The sequence below is a fragment of the Podarcis bocagei genome (genome assembly GCF_964188305.1).
Source record: "Podarcis bocagei genome assembly, chromosome: 8".
NCBI lineage: Eukaryota > Metazoa > Chordata > Lepidosauria > Squamata > Lacertidae > Podarcis > Podarcis bocagei.
This window is the reverse complement of record NC_138133.1, coordinates 86,903,154-86,926,320: the sequence shown is the minus strand read 5'-3', so window position 1 is coordinate 86,926,320 and position 23,167 is coordinate 86,903,154. Positions and strand designations below refer to the sequence as shown.

The 23,167-nt window shown below is 49.2% G+C and overlaps 1 protein-coding gene across 2 annotated transcripts in view; it reads right to left on the bottom strand.

The window, feature by feature from the left end:
• Positions 1-23,167, bottom strand: part of DENND3 (DENN domain containing 3) — a 52,625-nt gene that overhangs the window by 14,479 nt on the left and 14,979 nt on the right. For both annotated transcript variants that reach the window (XM_081204367.1, XM_081204366.1), the window contains exons 8-15: positions 21,816-22,034; positions 17,419-17,540; positions 13,977-14,132; positions 10,652-10,748; positions 6,180-6,283; positions 5,122-5,300; positions 3,911-4,432; positions 179-441 (exon numbers count right to left, since the gene is read on the bottom strand). In XM_081204367.1, coding sequence (XP_081060493.1) covers positions 179-441; positions 3,911-4,432; positions 5,122-5,300; positions 6,180-6,283; positions 10,652-10,748; positions 13,977-14,132; positions 17,419-17,540; positions 21,816-22,034 — 1,662 coding nt within the window. The remainder of the gene's footprint in view (positions 1-178; positions 442-3,910; positions 4,433-5,121; positions 5,301-6,179; positions 6,284-10,651; positions 10,749-13,976; positions 14,133-17,418; positions 17,541-21,815; positions 22,035-23,167) is intronic.

Below are 23,167 nucleotides of genomic sequence, written 5' to 3'. Positions count from 1 at the left end.
TATAGGATGGCCTCAACTATTTCTTGTGCATACCACCATCAGCCCTAAAGCACATAAATATATAAAAGGCCTCTATAAAGGCCACCAACTGGGATATAAGGTAGCCCCAAATCTGCAGTCGTATAATACATATCTTCAAAATTAGGGAATTCAGCTACTGAGTCTACATCGCACTCACCTCTATGTCCCTGAAAGTTGCAATCTCTTGGTAGCCGGGCCGGACTCCTTCCGTCAGAAGGAACAAGCGCTTCTGAGTCATGGCTATTTTCCCAACTCCTTTGTTCGTTTTAACAGAGGACGACAACTTGTAGACACATTCGTTTTTGTCTAAGCGTTCTATCACACTGGGGGGCAGGTTTACTTCTTGAGCTTCTGCTTCCGTTTCCTTCCAGTAGGTGTAAAAGTCCTTAAACGTTTCGGGGTCTATTTGTTTCTGATGTCCTTAAATGAAAGGAACCATTATTTCCTGTTAACATTTCTACACAACCTGAGACACCCTGAGAAAAGTTAGGCTAACCTGGTTCAACATGACACAGGAAGCCAAATTAGTTCCTCCTTTCACCCAAGCAGTGGGACAAGGTTTTAGCTTCTGTGGCAAATGTGTTTTGAGATTATAAACCACACCTTACAACATTTAGAATTTATTGGACTCTGTTTCATTCATATAGAAAGGGATTATCTACGACAACATGTCGCTGGAGATGTAATAGGGAAAATGATTCTTTGAAGCATATGTTTATGCAATGTCCAAAGCTTACGAATTTTTGGAGGAAAGTATTAGGATGCATAGGGACGCAGGTGGCGCTGTGGGTTAAACCACAGAGCCTAGGACTTGCTGATCGGAAGGTCGGCGGTTCGAATCCCTGTGATGGGGTGAGCTCCCGTTGCTCGGTCCCTGCTCCTCCCAACCTAGCAGTTCGAAAGCACGTCAAAGTGCAAGTAAATAAATAGGTACCGCTACGGCGGGAAGGTAAACGCCGCTGCTCTAGTTCACCAGAAGCGGCTTAGTCATGCTGGCCACATGACCCGGAAGCTTTATGCCGGCTCCCTCGGCCAATAAAGCGAGATGAGCGCCGCAACCCCAGAGTTAGCCACGACTGGACCTAATGGTCAGGCGTACCTTTACCTTTACCTATTAGGATGCATAAATACTACTGGGGTGGGGGATAAAAATTGTCAGATGATAATATTATCCTAAACCATATGCCAACAATATGGGGTCTGACAGCGGGTCAACTTAGATGGAGTCTTTGCACCTTTACTGCAGCCAAAAGACTGATATTGGTTCATTGGAAAGAGAATACCTTAGATCAATGGATATAAGATAACTCAACATATGAACTGATTGCTTTTAGATGCAGATTGTGTATAGATAAATATAATGATATTTGGAATGCATTTATAAAAATTATAATGATTTGTTAATAATTTTATATTAATTGGAATAATCATACTATTTATATACCCGTACATTGTATTTTGTCACAGTTTAAAGCACTTTTCTCTTTTTGTTTTGTATTTCTTTCCTTCCTTCCTCCATTTTATTTCTCCACTGAAAATTTCCAATAATATATAAATAAAAACAGTAAGCTCTCGCTTTTCTTCTTCCTGGCCAGCTGCCTCTGCCATTACGGCCCATAACATCTCGAATTCAAGTATCTATCCTCTTTTTTCTGAATGGAAGAAGTGGCTTCATAAATACTTGGCTTTACAAGAAGAGATGGGGCAAGTGAGACTAAGTGGGCAACCCAGTCGCAGAAGAAACTGGAGAAATGGATCCGCAGCAAGACATGGAGAAGCAACAGCAAGGCGATGGCTAAACCTCATCCACAAAACAATTGCTAAACCTGCCGCCATGTCCCACAGATAAAACCAAAATCAGCTGCTACTAGACCTACCATCTGTGACTGCAGAACTGCCTTCTGAAAAAATACCTCAGCAGCTATTATCAATTTACCATTTTAAGTATGGTTCAAGTAACTCTGCAATTGCTGCCGGTTTCATAGCTGCAGTCTCCCACTGAGCCTAGGCAGTGCAAGCCAATATACACAGAGACAGATTCCAGACCTGGCCCAGGAAAGCATGCCAGCTCTCAGTAGCAAACATGCACAGGTTATTAGAAGTGTAAAATGAGACATCAACCGAACCACGTGAAGCTGGCAATTTTGCCTGCACCAGGTAGGTGCCATTTTAAAAATCCATCTCACTTTGGATGATAGCGCTGCAGAGAAGCAACAGAATCAGCCAAAGTATCCCATGTTTTTCACTCATAGACTTTCCTCTGCAACAAGACTGGCCTCATTTCATTCCTACCGTTATTAAGCTACGGATGCAGGAATAGGGCAAACACAGTACAGTGTTTCCTCGGGTTACATACGCTTCATGTTACATACACTTCAGGTTACAGACTCTGCTAACCCAGAAATTGTGCTTCAGGTTAAGAACTTTGCTTCAGGATGAGAACAGAAATTGTGCTCCGGCGGCGCGGCAGCAGCGGGAGGCCCCATTAGCTAAAGTGGTGCTTCAGGTTAAGAGCAGTTTCAGGTTAAGTACGGACCTCCGGAATGAACTAAGTACTTAACCCGAGGTACCACTGTACAGTGGTACCTTGTGTTACGGATGGGATCCGTTCCGGAGGCCGCCCGTAATGCGAAAAGCCTGCAACTTGAAGCACCACGTCTGCGCAGCGCGATTTGGTCTTCTGCGCATGCGCGAAGCATAATTTAGTGCTTCTGCGAATGCGTGAGCGGCGAAACCCAGAAGTAACCCATTCCGGTACTTCTGGGTTGCTGCGGGACGCAAGACGAAAACACGCAACCTGAAGCGGATGTAACATGAGGTACGACTGTAAAAGTCATGAAGGAATAATAAGAACACCGAAATATGGAGAGAAGGAGAGATGGCTCAGTCAGTAGAGCTTGGGAATCTCAGGGTTGTGGGTTTGAGCCCCACGTGGGGCAAAAGATCCCTACATTGCAGGGGGTTAGACTAGGTGACTCTTGTGGTCCCTTCCAACTCTTATGATTCTATGGAAGCAAAGTAACAACTGAATATGAATCCAACCAGTCATCAGTGATTATTACTAATGTTGTTGTCTGCACTGCAGTAATCATCTCAGACACTATGCAGCAAGCTAGCAATGGAGAACTAAGAAGAGGCGGGTGCAGATCAGTATTTGCTTAGTGGCTATTGGTTGCAGGATGCATGCAATCACTTGGTAGGCAATGGGCTTCTACATCACGAGGAGAAATCTCACCCTGCTTGTGGAGCCTTGGCACACCCTAGAACCTGCATATCACCGTGGATCTGTATGATCAAGCAAGAGATTTGAGTTCAGGCTCTAGTCCAGTGCAGAGTGTTGTGTTTATAGCAGATAAGGGTAAAGGTAAAGGACCCCTGGACGGTTAAGCCCAGTCAAAGGTGACTCTGGGGTTGCAGCACTCATTTCGCTTCAGACCAAGGGAGTCGGCGTTTGTCCACAGACAGCTTTTCCGGGTCATGTGGCCATCATGTCTAAACTGAGCGCACGGAAACACTGTTTACCTTCCTGCTGCAGCGGTACCTATTTATCTACTTGCACTGGTGTGCTTTCGAACTGCTAGGTTGGCAGGAGCTGGGACCGAGCAATGCGATCTCACCCCGTCATGGGGATTCGAACCGCTGACCATCCAATTGGGAAGCCCAAGAGACTCAGTGATTTAGACCACAGAGCCACCCACATCCCATATTTATGGTACAGTACCTTGCTGATTTGGTTAGCTTTGCCAGCATCTCCTTCGCAGCAACAAACATATTGGGGAATGAACATGTTTTACGTCAACAGTAAGAGCAATCTTCAAGGAAGGAAAAAGGTAGGCATGAAAAATTCTGACGAAAACAACTGCATTCGAGCATATTTTTTACCCCTTACCTACTGTCAGTGCATCAAACAGCCGATGAATCGTGTCTGTGTCTCTGACAATCCCAGATTCTTGAACGAACTTCACAAAGTCATCCAGCTGCATGTGTGTTTTCGGCAACTGGAATTTTTTCACACGATCATCTACTTTGCTTATCTCCCTTTGGTTATCCATCACTTGACTGATCAGCCTCTTCAGCTCCGGCTTCTGATCCGCTTGGGAACGTTCGGAAGGAGGAAGGTTTTCCACCACTTTCCTCACAAGGTCTGTGGGAAATATCCGTATGTCTGTCTTATAAAGGTTCTGGAAGTCCGAAAGCGCATTCAGAAGCTTTCCTTGCATCAAACCAATAAGTCCCCGGAGGTAGAAATACCTTGCCAGAAGCGCAGAGTTATCGGGAGACAAAATATCTATAGCTCTGCTGAGATGAATATTAAATTCAAGGTAGTAAGAAAAGACACACTGGCTCAGAAGAGGAAAGTGGATTTCTGGGATCTTGAAAGTAGTCACTGACTTAGAGGTTGATCTCATATCTAGAAAAGGGAACAAACAATTGCTTACAACTAAAACAAATGCAACTAAATAAAAATAATTATACAACTTTTAGAAGGCATCTGAAGGCAGCCCTATATAGGGAAGTTTTTTTTAATGTTTGATGTTTTATTATGCTTTTATATTTGTTGAATGCTGCCTCGAGTGGCTGGGGCAACCCAGTCAGATGGGCAAGGTGCAAATAATAAAAATAAGATTAAGATAATGAAAGTAAGATTAGGAAGCAATAGGCCAGGCATAGTCAAACTCGGCCCTCCAGATGTTTTGAGACTACAATTCCCATCATCCCTGACCACTGGTCCTGTTAGCTAGGGATGATGGGAGTTGTAGTCCCAAAACATCCGGAGGGCCAAGTTTGCCTATGCCTGCAATAGGCCATTGACTATTGTTTTGCTTGTCCCACACTGGTTTCAACGCCCCATAAGGCTTGCTTATGTTTACTCTTCTGAAAAGGATCGCAAGGAGACTGGCGAAAGTAACGGCACAGCGCTTTGCAGTCGGACGAAACTGGATTCTGAGACCTGACAACCTTTCCCTAACAGCCATGGATTGGTCTTCAGAATGTAGTTCAAGAGAGGGGTGCTGTATTTGACATTTATTTTATCTTTTTCATTTACACTGGAATGAGAAGAGAAACAACCACAGCAGCCCAGTTAAGTTCTCCTCTTACCTTGCTTCACATCTAAACGCCGAAGAGACGAATTCCTCGTCGGGCCATCCTTTGGCGCGATCTCTTGCAGATTAGGCAAGCTCAGTCCCATTCGCCTGCTCATCATGTACTGAGGATTAAACCTTCTCGAAATTACTTTTTCCATGGTTGGCCTCCTTGGGCTGAGCACTGAAGTTAACCTACAGATAACAACATAAATATATATCTAACCTACTTGCAAGATCCAACAAACTCTCTGCCCTTCTGGCCATCAGGAAAACCCAGGCTTTATGAGACAGACTTAGTTGCAAGATTTACAGTCAAAGGGGGAGAGGTGCTACGGTTTTGTTATCATATCTGAATTCCATGGCTGAATTGGCAACAACTCCCCTGGAAAGGCTGATTTATGGAGCAACTGGTCTGGGAAAGTTAATGAGCAGACGCTTAGACTGTATTTTATGGGAACTGCTGAAATGGCGCCTGCCGTTTGAACAGAACTTTTGGATCATCGTGAAAATCCACACAGGACTATAATAATGTTTGCTTCAACTCGCTTGTGGAGATAATCTCAGAGGTTATAAAGAAAGAAAAATGATAACAAGAAGAAGATTGGAAGATGGGATTTGTAAAGGATAACAACAAAGAGATGGAAAGATGGGACTTGTGAACATCAAAGCAGCAGAAATATGAGATGATTGGACCCTTTCTGAACTCGAAGCATGGGTACCCCCAACAAAAATTTAAAATTCGGCTAATATTTGGAGTTTATTATGTATTGGTATAATTTGGAATTAATGTGATATGATTGGTTTGTTAATTGGAAATTTAATAAAAATTATTTTAAAAAAGAAAACCTAGGCTAGGGCATAGCCCAGGCTGCGTTTCACAAACCCAAAGACATTTACCAACCCATGTAATTATTTGATGCAGTGGGACAAGGGATTTCAAAGATTATTTTAAATCATGCTTCTGTAGCAAAACTTCCTGAAAAGAAAAGTAAAGTGGCCATGTGTTCAGCGGAGTAGAAAAGGGTATTTTGCCATGCAGCCACTGTATAAATAGTGAGAAGGCTTCTTCACCTGTCTTTCTCAGCTTCAGTGCTCAGCTCTAGGCGGGCAAAGGCATCCATCCTTCTGTTAAGGCGAGCTTTAAGGAAAAAGTGAAATATATAGGTATCCAGGACCTGCAAAGCGTAACAGGAAAGCGACGTTAGTATCTTGACATATTTGAAGGGCTAGCTATTCACTGACGTGAAACAGCCCCAAAGCGTCCCATTAAAGCTGGACTTGTATGTCTGCACACTTACGATTAGGGCAGGCTTCCTCAACCTCGGCCCTCCAGATGTTTTGGGACTACAATTCCCATCATCCCTGACCACTGGTCCTGTTAGCTAGGGATCATGGGAGTTGTAGGCCAAAATATCTGAAGGGCTGTAGGTTGGGGGTGCCTGGGCTAGGTCCATTGCTTTATACCAGGCTTCCTCAACCTCGGCCCTCCAGATGTTTTGAGACTACAATTCCCATCATCCCTGACCACTGGTCCTGTTAGCTAGGGATCATGGGAGTTGTAGGCCAAAATATCTGGAGGGCTGTAGGTTGGGGGTGCCTGGGCTAGGTCCATTGCTTTATACCAGGCTTCCTCAACCTCGGCCCTCCAGATGTTTTGAGACTACAATTCCCATCATCCCTGACCACTGGTCCTGTTAGCTAGGGATCATGGGAGTTGTAGGCCAAAAACATCTGGAGAGCCGAGGTTGAGAAAGCCTGGATTAGTGCTTCACACCAGAAGTTCACCTGCTTAGTTTTTTTGTGAGGGGAAGGGGAGAAGCGTTTATCTAAGAAACTTCCCAATGCTCTGATCAAAAGACCAGAGGTAGCATTATTATCCATTTACGATGTGGTGGAAGGTTTGCAGGCTAGGACTTGCTCACAAATTTATTGACAAGCTGCGCAAATTATTATAGCCAGGAAGTGGAAGGGGCAAGCAGAATATAAAATGGAAGAATGGTATAAAGAGATGTGGAGTATAATTATTAATGATAAATTAACACGTGCCGTTAAGGTAAGACGGGGAATATGAAGGAGAAATGATTTTGAGGAGATATGGAGAGTGTTTGTAGAATTCGTACTGTTAAAGTGGAGAGGGGTCAAACCATTGCAAGAGGCGTTGAATTTTGTGAGGTTGGATAGTTACAACGGAATGGTATCGGTGGTGGGGTCACATTTTTATTCTTATTTATTTATGGTTATTCCCAATACTGCGTTTGTTTTTCTTTTTGCTGTTTTTCCCCCCCTTTCCCTTTTTGCTCTTAATCACACCCATTGGTTCTCCAAGTTGCTGCTGCTACTTTTTAAAAACAAAAACAACAGGATCTTCTCCCTGGGAGCAGTCATGTGCTCAAACCCAGGGAACAGGACCACAGAGAGAACTGCATAATGCTGCTCAATGATAAACTTAGCCAGAGCTCGCTAAGTGTGGACCCTGCTGAGGGATGGGGTGCCAAACAAAGCACCAAGGGGGTGAAAAACACTATATATATATATATATATATATTTGCTTTCGTAGATTTTCACGGGTACAGGAATGCAGGTTTTGGTGTCTTCGGGTGTCTTCCCGTGTAAGAGTTGGGGTGTCTAGGCGACGTTTCGACGAGGTCTCACTCGTCATCTTCAGGCTGGTGCTTTCGGCTTCTTGTTACTAGAACAGAGCACTGAGATCCTGCTCTGTTCTAGTAACAAGAAGCCGAAAGCACCAGCCTGAAGATGACGAGTGAGACCTCGTCGAAACGTCGCCTAGACACCCCAACTCTTACACGGGAAGACACCCGAAGACACCAAAACCTGCATATATATATATGTATATATATATATATATATACACACACATACACACACACACACACACACACACACAGTGGTGCCCGCAAGACGAATGCCTCGCAAGACGGAAAACTCGCTAGATGAAAGAGTTTTCCGTTTTGGAGGTGCTTCGCAAAACGAATCTCCTATGGGCTTGCTTCACAAGACGACAATGTCTTGCGAGTTCCTGCTGGTTTTTTTTTCCTTTCCCCCCTTTTTCTAAGCTGCTAAGCTGCTTATCAGCTGATCCGATCAGCAGATAAGCTGCTAAAAGCAGCTAAAAGCCGCTAATAGCGCTAAGCCGTTTATCAGCTGATCCGATCAGCAGATAAGCCGCTAATAGCGCTAATAGAGCTAAGCCGCTTATCAGCTGATCCGATCAGCAGACAAGCCGCTAATAGCGCTAATAGCGCTAAACCGCTTATCAGCTGATCCGATCAGCAGATAAGCCGCTAAAAGCCTCTAAAAGCCTCTAATAGCGCTAATCCACTAATCCTTCAATGGGCTTGCTTCGCAAGACGAAAAAACCGCTAGACGAAGAGAATCACAGAACGGATTATTTTCGTCTTGCGAGGCACCAATGTTTGTGTGTGTGTGTGTGTGTGTGTGTATATATATATATATGTGTGTGTATATATATAGGTATAGATATAGGTAAAGGGACCCCTGACCATTAGGTCCAGTCACAGATGACTCTGGGGTTGCGGCGCTCATCTCGCTTTACTGGCCGAGGGAGCCGGCGTACAGCTTCCGGGTCATGTGGCCAGCATGACTAAGCCGCTTCTAGAGAACCAGAGCAGCGCACGGAAACGCCATTTACCTTCCCACCGGAACAGTACCTATTTACCTACTTACACTTTGATGTGCTTTCGAACTGCTAGGTTGACAGGAGCAGGAACCGAGCAACGGGAGCTCACCCCATCACGGGGATTCGAACCACTGACCTTCTGATTGGCAAGTCCTAGGCTCTGTGGTTTAACCCACAGCGCCACCCGCATCCTATATATATATACATATATATGCAGCTTTCAAATCTCCTTCCTGGGGAGAGTATTCCACAAGCCACTGCAGAAAGGGCCCGGTTCTCGTGTTGCCACCCTCCAGACCTCTCACAGAGGAGGCAGACAAAGAAGGGCCTCAGTTGATGATCACAGGGTCCGGGTGGGTTCATGTGAGGAGAAGCCGCCTGGGAGCTATTGCAGTCACATAGAGCAAATTGCAAAAGTTCAACCAGGACGTGACAGCAGCCAGATTTGCCTTCTCCAAGAAGAGGCAAAGCTGGCACACTGGCCAAAATTGTGGAAAAGGAACACAGGCACGTGATCGTAAAGAGACAGAGCTGCTACGCTTTTTCAATGCAAGGGCTGAAAAACTGAAAGGAGGGGGGTTGGAATTCCTTCTTTTCTAATTCTCTGTTTATTCTCTATGTGCCTTTTTAGCTGCGTTCATCCACTAGGTGGCATGTTATCGACATGGGATATTGGCTTCACAACAGTTGCAGTCATCACTGACAGCCTCGCCAGAATTTCATCACGCAAACAACAATTTGTTGATAAGACACCCTGCAAACTCTTGTTATCCATTTCCAAAACAATGCTGGTGGCTTATGTTCAACGGATGACCACGACCTATGGCGTTGAGGGATGGGGAAGAAGTGGGGGGCATTTGGATCTGAGACACAAGCTCCAAGGAGGTCCCTCAAATTTGGACCCTTGTCGGACACTTGTCCTCACACACTTGAGACCGAAGTGTGACAATCTCACAGCTTAGAATGGCACGTTTAAACAAATAACTGATACAGATTTAGTCATGTTAAAAGAGATTTAACTGATATAGATTTAGTCATGCTTGAGTTTTTGTTCTCGTGTTAATCCAAGCCTAGCCTCCCCCATCCCCTTCAGAGTCAGGGACAGAAAGACTGGAGATGTCCCCTCTTGTTTTATATTTATGGTCTTTCATTTCCCCACATTCCCCTCACAACAACCCTGTGGGGTAGGTATTTGGGGCCAAACCCAGTGTTTGGCCCAAGATCTTGCAGTGAACCTCATGGCTGCGTGGTCTCCCAGATCCTAGACCAAGTAATATCCCACCACTTCATTTCATAATCTGGGAAGTAGGCCTAAAAGTGAATGTATAGACCGGGGGGAAATTATCTTTTCCCATAGGTCTGGAAGGCTGAGGAAGCCCCTATTATAGGTTGTGGGTGGCAACTTTTAACAGTCCACTAACGCTGCCTAATTCATCCTTCTGGGTCCCACAAATTCACCCTACCAGGTCCAGGGTCCACCAGCTACCACTGAGGTATTCATGGCAGTTTCCTGGTCCTTGACAACAGACGTCATAGTCCAGACTCTTCCACTCAGAGGAGAGGGCAGAAGGAGGACTCAGGGAGCTGGCCTTTCCAGTGGTTTTAGTCAAGGTTCTCCCATTACATAATGCTATGCCAAAAGGTAAAATCCTTCTTTCAACCGTTCTGCACAGGTAAGACCAAAGGACATACAACGAGATGGATGAATGAATAAACAGCTAGAAGCTAAATGGCTTAAAAAAATAAATCATTGAATTCATGTACTTCCCATAAAAGAACACTTGTGAAGGAAAGCTACAGGCCACATCCAAAATACCCGAATTCTTTAAAACTCTGCTTATAATGTTGAGTGACAAAATGATACAAATCAGTTCTGAAGATTTACCTTTTTGTAAAACTGCTGGTCGCACATTGCTCTCGTTTTCATAAATTCTTCACTATTAAATACTCTGTGCTCATAATTCAGATGATCTTTCACCTCCCTATTGGTAAAACAAAATTATCAAAATCAATCATGAATAAAAGTCCTTAGTAATTGTGCCCAGTTCTTTAGGTGGAATCATTAAACCCACGCTCCCCCCCCCCCTTAATTCTATTGTAACCTGCAAACCTTCAGCAACACATCTAATACAGCACAGAGCACCCACCACATATAAATGACACAGGAAAAAGGCTTGTGTCATGGAAGTGTACAAGTTAGGGGTGGAGAAGGAATTTGTCTGGGTCACTTTTCACAGAATCATAGAAGTGTAGAGCTGGGATCCTAACCCCCTGCAACTTGGGGCTTGAACCCACAGCCCTGAGATTAAGAGTCTCCTGCTGGACTGACTGAGCTATCTCAGGGGACCAAACTGGCCTGACACTCCCTAACTTGCTTGTGGATCAGAACACAGCTCCCAATCGGACAGCACACTTCGGCATATTTTGAAATGCATTTCAGAGCGCAGAACGTGCACACACAAATAGGTTTAGGAAACTGATACACATGAAGGATCACTCTTGTGTATAATAGCTGAAGCCAAAGACTGATGTTCTGCAAATCAGTCTAACCCCTTTTTAAAGCCATCTGCCCCAGTGGCTATTACAGCAAGATGGTCTGCAAGCAATACCTTATTGTTAATTATTGCAAACACACACATCGCGATTCGCGAGCAACAAACGCTTCGCATTTGTATTTTTCTTGGTCCTGGATTCTGGCGCATAAAGCAGTAGAAGAAAGGAAAGACACTACTGGAAAAGAAGAACAAAGGGAAAGTTGGAAGAAAAGGACGAAACAAAAATCTCAAGCCCATTGACAGAACGTTGACTGGCTTTAGCACTGTAACACTTTACCTCTTCATAGAAAGCATTGGCTCAAATATTTATGAAAGCAGCAATAATTTCCCTTGAGTGTTGGTATGATTGACTATGGTGCTAGGGGTACCAATTCTGTGCAGTGAATTAATATTGCAGTTTTGAAAAAGACATCCCTAGCGTCCCCGTCCCCCCCGATTCCAAATTCTAATTCTTTCCACACCGCCTCATCTTCTTCCACCAAAACTCCACTAATTTTTCAGCAGAATCATGTCTGCACTGAAGTGACCATTAAAAACAACTCAAGAGCATTTCTAGCTCTCACTGGAAGCAAACTATGGTCAGCAACCTATGCAACCCCATAGTTAACACTGGAAAGGGATGGGGAGGAACTGAGCAGGAGAAGAGAGAACACAAACTTGTAGGATGCTCTCATTTATTTTAACCACAGTTAAGATTAGCAAGGCATCAGGAAATGTCACAGCTGCATGGGTACAAAGGCAAATGTCAAATGAGTGCCAAAATTCAGGTGGACCGTTAACCTTATTTAGGCACAGTTAACCCCCCCCCCAGAGCAGATGGGGGGGAGGAAGTCCTGCTACATGAATGGACCTCGTTCCATGCACACGTCAACTTAGTTAAAGCCCATCCAATAGGTCTATTCAAAGTAAAACTTATTTGAATTCCACCCTCAGTCGCCACATTACAATGAATTCACACAGAGTCAACTGGCAACAGCCAAAAACCCACTTGAAAGCTCAGCATAAAAAAGTCCTTTGCTACAAGCATGTAATCCCTTTCTCTTAACAATGATTCTGTCCTCAAGACTAAGTCCTAGAAGCTTGGGGAGCTTCATAACATTACTCACTGAATTGTTTGCAGTGCCCCCCCCTCCAACCAGCTGCAAGTCTGATGAGTAATGCGATGCACTTTCCAGCCGGGCAGCTTAAAAGTACACCTAACGTAAATTAGGGTAATTAACATTCACTATGAAGTTAAAAGGGACGTGGGTGGCGCTGTGGGTTAAACCACAGAGCCTAGGACTTGCCGATCAGAAGGTTGGCAGTTCGAATCCCCGCAACGGGGTGAGCTCCCGTTGTTCAGTCCCTGCTCCTGCCCACCCAGCAGTTCAAAAGCATGTCAAGTGCAAGTAGATAAATAGGTACCACTCCGGCGGGAAGGTAAACAGCGTTTCCATGCGCTGCTCTGGTTCGCCAGAAGCGGCTTAGTCATGCTGGCCACATGACCCGGATGCTGTACGCCGGCTCCCTTGGCCAAAAAAGTGAGATGAGCACCGCAACCCCAGAGTCGGTCACGACTGGACCTAATGGTCAGGGGTCCCTTTACCTTTACCTGTATGAAGTTAAAAGGAGCCCTGGCGCATCAGAATGGAAGCCCATTTAGTCCAGCATCTTGCTCTCACAACAGCCACCCATCTTCTTTCTTCTTTGGCGATCACTTGTAGCCTAGTAAGACTGTCTTCCCTAAACACGGTTTTAACAATGAGTCCATAAGTGACTGTGGAGGCCAATTCTGGATCCACACGTCTTTCCACAGTGGGGACATTGGTTTCCAGGCCGGATTTGATCATGGTGAGGGTTTGCCACATGTGCCTTCCTCTTAGCACATTTCTCCCTTGCATCCTGAGTTCGAGTGTCTTCAAAGTCCACCTTTGGTAAAGGCTGTTCTCCAATTGGAGCGCTCGCAGACAAGTGTTTCCCAATTGTTGGTGTTTATACTACATTTTTTAGATTTGCCTTGAGGCAGTCTTTAAACCTCTTTTGTTGACCGCCAGCATTACGCTTTCCATTTTTAAGTTGGGAATAGAGTAGTTGCTTTGGAAGACAATCATCAGGCATCCGCACAACATGACCAGTCCAACGAAGTTGATGTTGAAGAATCATTGCTTCAACACTGGTGATCTTTGCTTCTTCCAGTACACTGACCTAAGTTCGCCTGTCTTCCCAAGTGATGTGTAAGATTTTTCGGAGACAAAATGGAATCTTTCCAGTTGGCGTTTATAAGTGGTCCATGTTTCACAGGCATACAGCAAGCTTGGTAGTACAATAGCTTTGTAAACAAGCATTTCGGTTTACCTGCGAATGTCCCGGTCCTCAAACACTCTGCACTTCAATCAGGAGAAAGCCGCACTCGCAGAGCTCAGGTGATGCTGGATTTCGGCATCAATGTCGGCCCTTGTGGAAAGACAACTGCTGGAGCCAACCCTATGCCCAGGAGAAACACTGCCATAACTGAGCCTCAGATTCAACGCCTCATTTATTCCTTCACCGAATCGAGGAACTCTTCGCTTTAGTACAGAAGGGAGCAGGAGATGCTCAGAGACAGAGAGAGAGAGAAAGTGCAAATGCTTTGAGTTCCAGAATCATGCGCTGTGCAAGGGTTATTTCAGCACCTACCTAAAGATATTGACTATTAACTGCAGAGTAATCTGTTGAATTTCAGAATTGAGCCTCTGCTGCCAAATCCTCCTTCGCAGCTGAACTTCACCAAGGTCTGTGCAGGAAGCACGGTGGGAGAGCTGCAGGTCATAGTGCAGCTGAAGATTTTCAACCCTGCAGGGGGGAAAAGAACACGTTAACTCCCTAAAATTTAAGTCAAATCCACCCTGGGTGGGGGGAGTCTGAGGATTCCACTCCCCGTCCAAGAGAGATGTGGCGGGATGCCAGGACAGGCATTTTCTCAAGAGTCAAAAACTCACCCAGCCCCAATGGTAACCCCAGGGATGGGGGAAAGGGAGAAGCAGAGTGGAATGGCTTCAGGGCATCCTTTGAAACCAAGGGCCTTAAGCTATGCCTGTCTCGACAAGCAATCAGACTTAAGAGAGAATTTGGAGTATATGTGGGGGAATTTGCTCACCAGTCAGGTGTCAGTACGCAAGAGAAAATGGGATTAGGTGTATTATAGAAGACAAAGGGACGCGGGTGGCGCTGTGGGCTAAACCACACAGCCTAGGACTTGCCGATCAGAAGGTCAGAGGTTCGAATCCCCACAACAGGATGAGCTCCCGTTGCTCGGTCCCTGCTCCTGCCAACCTAGCAGGTCGAAAGCACATCAAAGTGCAAGTAGATACCGTATTTTTCGCCCCATAAGACGCACCGGCCCATAAGACGCACCTAGTTTTTTGGGGGGAAATAAAGGAAAATTTTTTTATTTCCCCCCCCCAGGTGCGCTGCGCTACACCAGGAGCTTGGGGCGTGCGGAGCTCAGCGCGCCCCAAGCTTCTGCGTGCAGGCAAGGTCTCCGCTAGCGTGGGAGAGCTGGGCGCCTCTCCCAGGGCTAGCGGACCCCTGCGCTAATCCAGAAGCTTGGGACGAGCTGAGGTCAGCGCGCCCCAAGCTTCTGCGTGCGCGCAAGCAGTCCGCTATCCTTGGGATAGCTGCGGGGCTCTCCCAGGGCTAGCGGATCGCTGCGCTACACCAGGAGCTTGGGGCGTGCTGAGCTCAGCGCGCCCCAAGCTTCTGCGTGCGCGCAAGCAGTCCGCTATCCTTGGGATAGCCGCGGGGCTCTCCCAGGGCTAGCGGATCGCTGCGCTACACCAGGAGCTTGGGGCGTGCTGAGCTCAGCGCGCCCCAAGCTTCTAGGTGCGCGCAAGCAGTCCGCTGCCGCCCTAAGCCTCGCGCACCCGGTGGGACCTCCTGCCGGGTGCGCGAGGCTTGCAGACACTCGCCCGAAGCAGGGAGAGCCCTCCGGAGGGCTCCCCGTGCTTCGGGCGACAGGCTGCCTCCCCAAGCCTCGCGCACCGGGCGGGACCTCCTGCCGGGTGCGCGAGGCTTGCAGACACTCGCCCGAAGCAGGGAGAGCCCTCCGGAGGGCTCCCCGTGCTTCGGGCGACAGGCTGCCGCCCCAAGCCTCGCGCACCGGGCGGGACCTCCTGCCGGGTGCGCGAGGCTTGCAGACACTCGCCCGAAGCAGGGAGAGCCCTCCGGAGGGCTCCCCGTGCTTCGGGCGACGGGCTGCCGCCCCAAGCCTCGCGCACCGGGCGGGACCTCCTGCCGGGTGCGCGAGGCTTGCAGACACTCGCCCGAAGCAGGGAGAGCCCTCCGGAGGGCTCCCCGTGCTTCGGGCGACGGGCTGCCGCCCCAAGCCTCGCGCACCGGGCGGGACCTCCTGCCGGGTGTGCGAGGCTTGCAGACACTCGCCCGAAGCAGGGAGAGCCCTCCGGAGGGCTCCCCGTGCTTCGGGCGACGGGCTGCCGCCCCAAGCCTCGCGCACCGGGCGGGACCTCCTGCCGGGCGCGCGAGGCTTGCAGGCATTCGCCCGAAGCAGGGAGAGCCCTCCGGAGGGCTCCCCGTGCTTCGGGCGACGGGCTGCCGCCCCAAGCCTCGCGCACCGGGCGGGACCTCCTGCCGGGTGCGCGAGGCTTGCAGACACTCGCCCGAAGCAGGGAGAGCCCTCCGGAGGGCTCCCCGTGCTTCGGGCGACGGGCTGCCGCCCCAAGCCTCGCGCACCGGGCGGGACCTCCTGCCGGGTGCGCGAGGCTTGCAGACACTCGCCCGAAGCAGGGAGAGCCCTCCGGAGGGCTCCCCGTGCTTCGGGCGACGGGCTGCCGCCCCAAGCCTCGCGCACCGGGCGGGACCTCCTGCCGGGCGCGCGAGGCTTGCAGGCATTCGCCCGAAGCAGGGAGAGCCCTCCGGAGGGCTCCCCGTGCTTCGGGCGACGGGCTGCCGCCCCAAGCCTCGCGCACCGGGCGGGACCTCCTGCCGGGTGCGCGAGGCTTGCAGACACTCGCCCGAAGCAGGGAGAGCCCTCCGGAGGGCTCCCCGTGCTTCGGGCGACGGGCTGCCTCCCCAAGCCTCGCGCACCGGGCGGGACCTCCTGCCGGGTGCGCGAGGCTTGCAGACACTCGCCCGAAGCAGGGAGAGCCCTCCGGAGGGCTCCCCGTGCTTCGGGCGACAGGCTGCCGCCCCAAGCCTCGCGCACCGGGCGGGACCTCCTGCCGGGCGCGCGAGGCTTGCAGGCATTCGCCCGAAGCAGGGAGAGCCCTCCGGAGGGCTCCCCGTGCTTCGGGCGACGGGCTGCCGCCCCAAGCCTCGCGCACCGGGCGGGACCTCCTGCCGGGTGCGCGAGGCTTGCAGGCATTCGCCCGAAGCAGGGAGAGCCCTCCGGAGGGCTCCCCGTGCTTCGGGCGACAGGCTGCCGCCCCAAGCCTTGCGCACCCGGTGGGACCTCCTGCCGGGCGCGCGAGGATTGCAGGCATTCGCCCCATAAGACGCACCCCGATTTCCCCTTCATTTTTGGAGGGGAAAAAGTGCGTCTTATGGGGCGAAAAATACGGTAAATAGGTAAGGCTCCGGCGGGAAGGTAAACAGCATTTCCATACGCTGCTCTGGTTTTGCCAGAAGCGGCTTAGTCATGCTGGCCACATGACCCGGAAGCTGTACACCGGCTCCCTTGGCCAATAAGGCGAGATGAGCGCCGCAACCCCAGAGTCGGCCACGACTAGACCTAATGGTCAGGGGTCCCTTTACCTAGAAGACAAACTCTTTATCTTACTGGATCATGCGCCATTATCAGAATTTTGCAGTTCAAAGTTTTTGGGTGTTTATTTCAGAAAACCCATCAACAATCTCTGTGCGTGTATTTGGGTGAATGGCATAACTTAATTAACGCACACCACTTCCCCCCATTCAGGCGCCCTGTTGCCCCCCACCCCAGGTCCCTCAATCCACCGAAGGAATCCATCTTTCTAATCGCACTGGATGAAGATAAGTTCAGCCCCCGCGCAACTCACTACCTCACACCCCTTCGCCAAGCAGGAGAATGAGCAGGTGCACAAAAATCGCACTATGTGTCTTTGCCAAACAATTTCATTTTTTCATCCTTAGCATTTATTTCTACCTTGCTATGAAGATTTTTGCCGCCTCCAGTGGGATATCTGGAATTTCAGTCTCATCTTCCGATGACTGGGATTGCGCGATATCGCCATTGTCGATGTTAATTAGAATTAAGTCGTCGGCTTCCTTTTTATTTGAGAGACAGACAGGTTCATCATTTAAAACAATATGGATTAAGCAGGAAGAAGTAATGCAAAATGCAAGCTATGACGCTATTAACAATGGAATAACTGAATACCACCCATAAGACGCAATTAAAATTAAGTTTCACTCAAAAGTAGAACTATTGAAATTAATGAACCTCATTTTGTGAATCTCAGTGGGTCTACCCTGAGCAATGCTTAGCTGAATACGACACGATGTATCTCACTTAACGTGGGCGGAATTCAATGCAGCACTTAGGAGATTGTTTTGTGCAATCATTTTTGCTTGGCCAAAGAGATGCTCTCCCCTTTCCTCCTTCTGTACACTGTTCTGGGGGTTCTTCTCAACCCCCCAGAATGAATTAGCGGGCAATACAGTAAGGAAGGGGAGGGAATAAGCCCTGCTGCGCTGGCATGCTCTGGCTTCTGCAAATGAAGCCAGGTAGTTGAATCCAGCCCCGTATGAATAAAAATACGTAGGTTTCAAATTTTTGGTCACAGAGCAGGGTAGATAAAAATCAATAATATTTTTTTAAAATCGGATTTTTTTAAAATTTAAATTGGATTTTTAAAAAATTTAAATTGGATTGTTAAAATAAAATGCTTTTGGAGGAAAAACCTTTCCAAATATAGTTTTCTATTTAAGTTACATTATACTCCAAAGGCTATTCATCAAGAAAAAAGGATTTGTTTTTAGTTTTTCATGTGTGCTAAAACTCAGTCTAAGCTGTTTGTTTTTTAATGTTTAACCACATCAGTTAACAAACATGAATATATATGCTATAATGTTATTGTTTTAGTTAAATAAATTGTTATTAAGGAAATGATTATTTTTCTCCTTCCAATAAAGTACAGCAGAAAAATTGTCCAGATATAAACAGTTAACTTATTAAACCTCACAATAATTTCATAATTACCTGCCTATGTATTTCTAATAGTATAACCAAATCAGTAATTTTTGATATAACTGTAAAAACTGCTCTGAAAATTTATTATTCCAAAAATGAAACCTTCATCTGGTTGTAAATATTAAGATTATACCTGCAAGAATGAGTCTTTCTGTAAAAAAAGGGGGGGGATTCAAATCAAGTCTTACTGACAAGTGATTTAAATCATGATTTAAATCGATTTGATTTAAATCAAATCCACCCTGTCACAGAGCAATAATCTATGAACAAAAGCATTGATCTTATCTTGATCTTATCTGTGGATAAAATATTAGAACACAGTTCAAACCGAGGGGAGGAGATCAGTGGTGGAGCACACACTTTGCATGCAAAAAGTCTTGGTTCAATGTCCGGCAACTACAGGAGACGCCCATTTGAAACCCCAAAGAACCACTGCCAGTCCGTGTAGACAGCACTGAACTAGATGGAGCAAATGTCTGACTCAGAACAAGGCAACTTCCTGCGTTTCCATCCAGTCTATCTCAGCCTCGCTGGGGAGCCGCTTGGACTCGTGCGAAAATATCCTACACAAATCTTCCCATTCCGAAAAGACTGAAGAGTCCTTTCAGATGTGAAGGCTGACAATGGGAGCTGATTCTTTAGAGCACGGCCACAACCCTATAAAACAGGAAATGAGCTAACTCTCAGGGTTCCCTGGAAGATGAACCAACATTTATAATCCCCTGCGAAAGGGTCTGACCTGAGACTGCACTGGTGGTGGCAGCAATTATGAGAAATGTCAGGGGATTTACAGAGCAATCATGGCAATAGCAGTGCGAGCGAGAGCCAGAATTCAGGAGGTAGGGGCAGTGGCAGAGAAGTTCGTCCCTTGCCACTCGGTTGGTTATCTGGGGTTGCAGCTACAGCACAGCTAAGAAGCAGATTACCGTATTTTTCGCCCCATAAGACGCACTTTTTCCCCTCCAAAAATGAAGGGGAAATGTGCCTGCGTCTTATGGGGCGAATGCAGGCTTTCGCTGAAGCCTGGAGAGCGAGGGGGGTCGGTGCGTACCGACCCCTCTCGCTCTCCAGGCTTCAGGAAGCTCTGCGCAACCCTCGGGAGACCGGCTCCGAGGGTTGCGCAGAGCTGCCTGCAATATCGGGACCAGCGCAGCTCTGCCCGGCCACCGGGAGCCTGGGGAGAAGCTCCGCCCCGCTCCCGGTGGCCCTGCAGAGCTGCCTGCACTCCTGGGACCAGCGCAGCTCTGCGCTGCCATCCGGAGTGGGGCGCTAAGCTCCGCCCCGCTCCCGGTGGCCGCGCAGAGCTGCCTGCTGTCCTGGGACCAGCGCAGCTCTGCGCTGCCATCCGGAGCGGGGCGCTAAGCTCCGCCCCGCTCCCGGTGGCCGCGCAGAGCTGCCTGCAGTCCTGGGACCAGCACAGCTCTGCCCGGCCACCGGGAACCGGGGGAGAAGCTCCGCCCCGCTCCCGGTGGCCGTGCACAGCTGCCTGCGCTCCTGGGACCAGCGCAGCTCTGCCCGGCCACCGGGAACCGGGGGAGAAGCTCCGCCCCGCTCCCGGTGGCCCTGCAGAGCTGCCTGCGCTCCTGGGACCAGCGCAGCTCTGCCCGGCCACCGGGAGCCGGGGGAGAAGCTCCGCCCCGCTCCCGGTGGCCCTGCAGAGCTGCCTGCGCTCCTGGGACCAGCGCAGCTCTGCGCCGCCATCCCGAGCGGGGCGCTAAGTCCCGCCCCGCTCGGGATGGCGGCACAGAGCTGCCTGCCGTCGCGGGACTGCAGGCAGGTCTACGCCGCCATCCCGAGCGGTGCGCTAAGTCCCGCCCCGCTCGGGATGGCGGCACAGATCTGCCTGCCGTCGCGGGACCGCAGGCAGGTCTACGCCGCCATCCCGAGCGGGGCGCTAAGTCCCGCCCCGCTCGGGATGGCGGCAGAGATCTGCCTGCCGTCGCGGGACCGCAGGCAGGTCTACGCCGCCATCCCGAGCGGTGCGCTAAGTCCCGCCCCGCTCGGGATGGCGGCAGAGATCTGCCTGCCGTCGCGGGACTGCAGGCAGGTCTACGCCGCCATCCCGAGCGGTGCGCTAAGTCCCGCCCCGCTCGGGATGGCGGCAGAGATCTGCCTGCCGTCGCGGGACTGCAGGCAGGTCTACGCCGCCATCCCGAGCGGTGCGCTAAGTCCCGCCCCGCTCGGGATGGCGGCAGAGATCTGCCTGCCGTCGCGGGACTGCAGGCAGGTCTACGCCGCCATCCCGAGCGGTGCGCTAAGTCCCGCCCCGCTCGGGATGGCGGCAGAGATCTGCCTGCCGTCGCGGGACCGCAGGCAGGTCTACGCTGCCATCCCGAGCGGGGCGCTAAGTCCCGCCCCGCTCGGGATGGCGGCACAGAGCTGCCTGCCATCGCGGGACTGGTGCACTTCTCCCCATCGCCAGCCCCACAAGCTCGGGGGACAGCGGGGAGGCAGAGCGTGCCTTCCCACTGTTCCCCGACCTGGTTCTTCCAGCCCCGCACCTGGGGGGGAAATAAAATTTTTTTTCTTTATTTCCCCCCAAAAAAACTAGGTGCGTCTTATGGGCCGGAGCGTCTTATGGGGCGCAAAATACGGTAAATGGGTGCACTACATACATGACGAATATTATTAAATGCGTAATCTCTTCAAAAGGGCCCAGTTATCTATAATACCATGTGTTCATCTAAACCATTTTCCATTTTTAATTCGTATTAGATAAGCATTAGATAATCCCCAGGGCTAGCTGGCTGAATTGGTCCTACTTGGGCCAGCGAGGAGGCCAGGGGAGAATTAGCTGTGGGGTCTCAGAGTGGGTGATCTTCATAGAAGGGGAGAAGGAGGGAAGAGAAGGGAAATAAAAGATGAGGCTGAATTCAGATTAAAAGCCAGGGGGAATAGCTCTGTCTTACAGGCCCGGCGGAAGGAGGTTAAATCCTGAAGGGTCCTAGTCTCATGGGACAGAGCATTCCACCAGACCGGAGCCATCACTGAGAAGGCCCTGGCACTGGTGGAGGATAGTCTGACTTCCTTACGGCCCGGGACCTCTAAACTATGGTTATTCATGGACCTTAAGGTCTTCTGCAGGGCAGACCAGGAGAGGCGGTCCCGTAAATACATACCTGGAAGTGACCTGGATAAGTCATAAGGACATTACTGGAACGTCACTAAAAGGGTGGAATGGAGGTAGAAAAAGGGGTTCACAGCCTTTTTCAATGGGCTTCTGATCCCATGCAAGTGGGCAGTAACCCAGAACACAACTCCAGCACAAATGTGGAGTTACCTCTACCTCTGAATGCATTTTATAGGTGAGAGAAGCAGAGAAGCAGAACTGGAAATGACCCACAGCAGACCTTGCAAACCTCTCCAAAATGATCAATGTGGCATCCCATGAGGAAGGATGTAGGAGCCATGACGAAATCCAACATCTGATGAGACAGAATGGGTACGAAAGTGTGCTGCCACTGAATAGGGTGGATGTACATCATGAAGCACTCGGATATGAGGGTCAGCAATGCCCAGTCAGAGGAAAATAAAACAATCTTCCGCTCTGTTAAAATGCAGGTTATGATCTGGAAAGGGAGGGAAACAGGCCACCATAAATTCCATATAGGGAGAGCTTCAGCGTAACAGCACCTTATCATTTATTTAACAAATTTTAAGTGCTTGGCATACTTTATAAAAGTAATAATAATAATAATAATAATAATAATAATAATAATAATAATAATAATAATAAAATTATTATTTATACCCCGCCCATCTGGCTGGGTTTCCCCAGCCACTCTGGGTGGCTTCCAACAGAACACTAAAATACAATAACCTATTAAACATTAAAAGCTTCCCTAGGCAGGGCTGCCTTCAGATGTCTTCTAAAAGTTTGGTAGTTGTTTTTCCTCTTTGACATCTGGTGGAAGGGCGTTCCACAGGGCGGGTGCCACTACCGAGAAGGCCCTCATCTCAGTAACTCTTATTACATCCCGTCTAGCAGAAAGATGGAAGGAGAATTGAACTGGCAACATCCCTCTGACTTCTTACTCTCACTGCCACTATGAGCATTCAGTATTTACGGCAACCCTGTCAAAGCCCTGGTCTCGCTATGGAAAGGCGGGCGAGACTTTGCCTGGTTATGGGGATCGCTGTGTTCCCGTTGTTAAAAGTATGGTATGTCTTCTCGCATGCTCCCTGCCAGAGGCCCATTTCACTCATTCAGAACAAGGGCATTAGGCTGAAATTATTTACAAATGGGATCCTCCTTAATGAGGGTCCTGGTTGCGCGTGGGCCCCTAAGGCACCCTCGCTGGGAGAGTTGTTGCCGGGAGTGGCCCAAGCCTTAGCCGTTGGGCCCCGGGATCATGCCAGGCTGTTTGGGCCAATCAGGGCAGTTGGCGCGATTCCTGGGGCCTATAAAAGCGGCAGGGCGGCGTAACTGGGGTTACTTGCATTCACGCTGCCGAACACCTGCCCTCCCTCCCTAATTTTATGTGCTGCTGCTTTGGCCTTGCTTTGGGTTGGGTCGCCTGTTTTGGAGCAAGAGCTGTGTAGGAATTTTTCCATTTGGCAGATTGGCTTTGGCCACTTGGTTTTCGCCTACCCCCTTAGCAATCGTCACAACTTTCTAAGGTTTGGCGGTTAAGCACTGGCTTATTGAAGTGTGTGGGAGGGGAGGTGCGGCCTTCACCTGCCCCTCCATGAATAAGGGTAT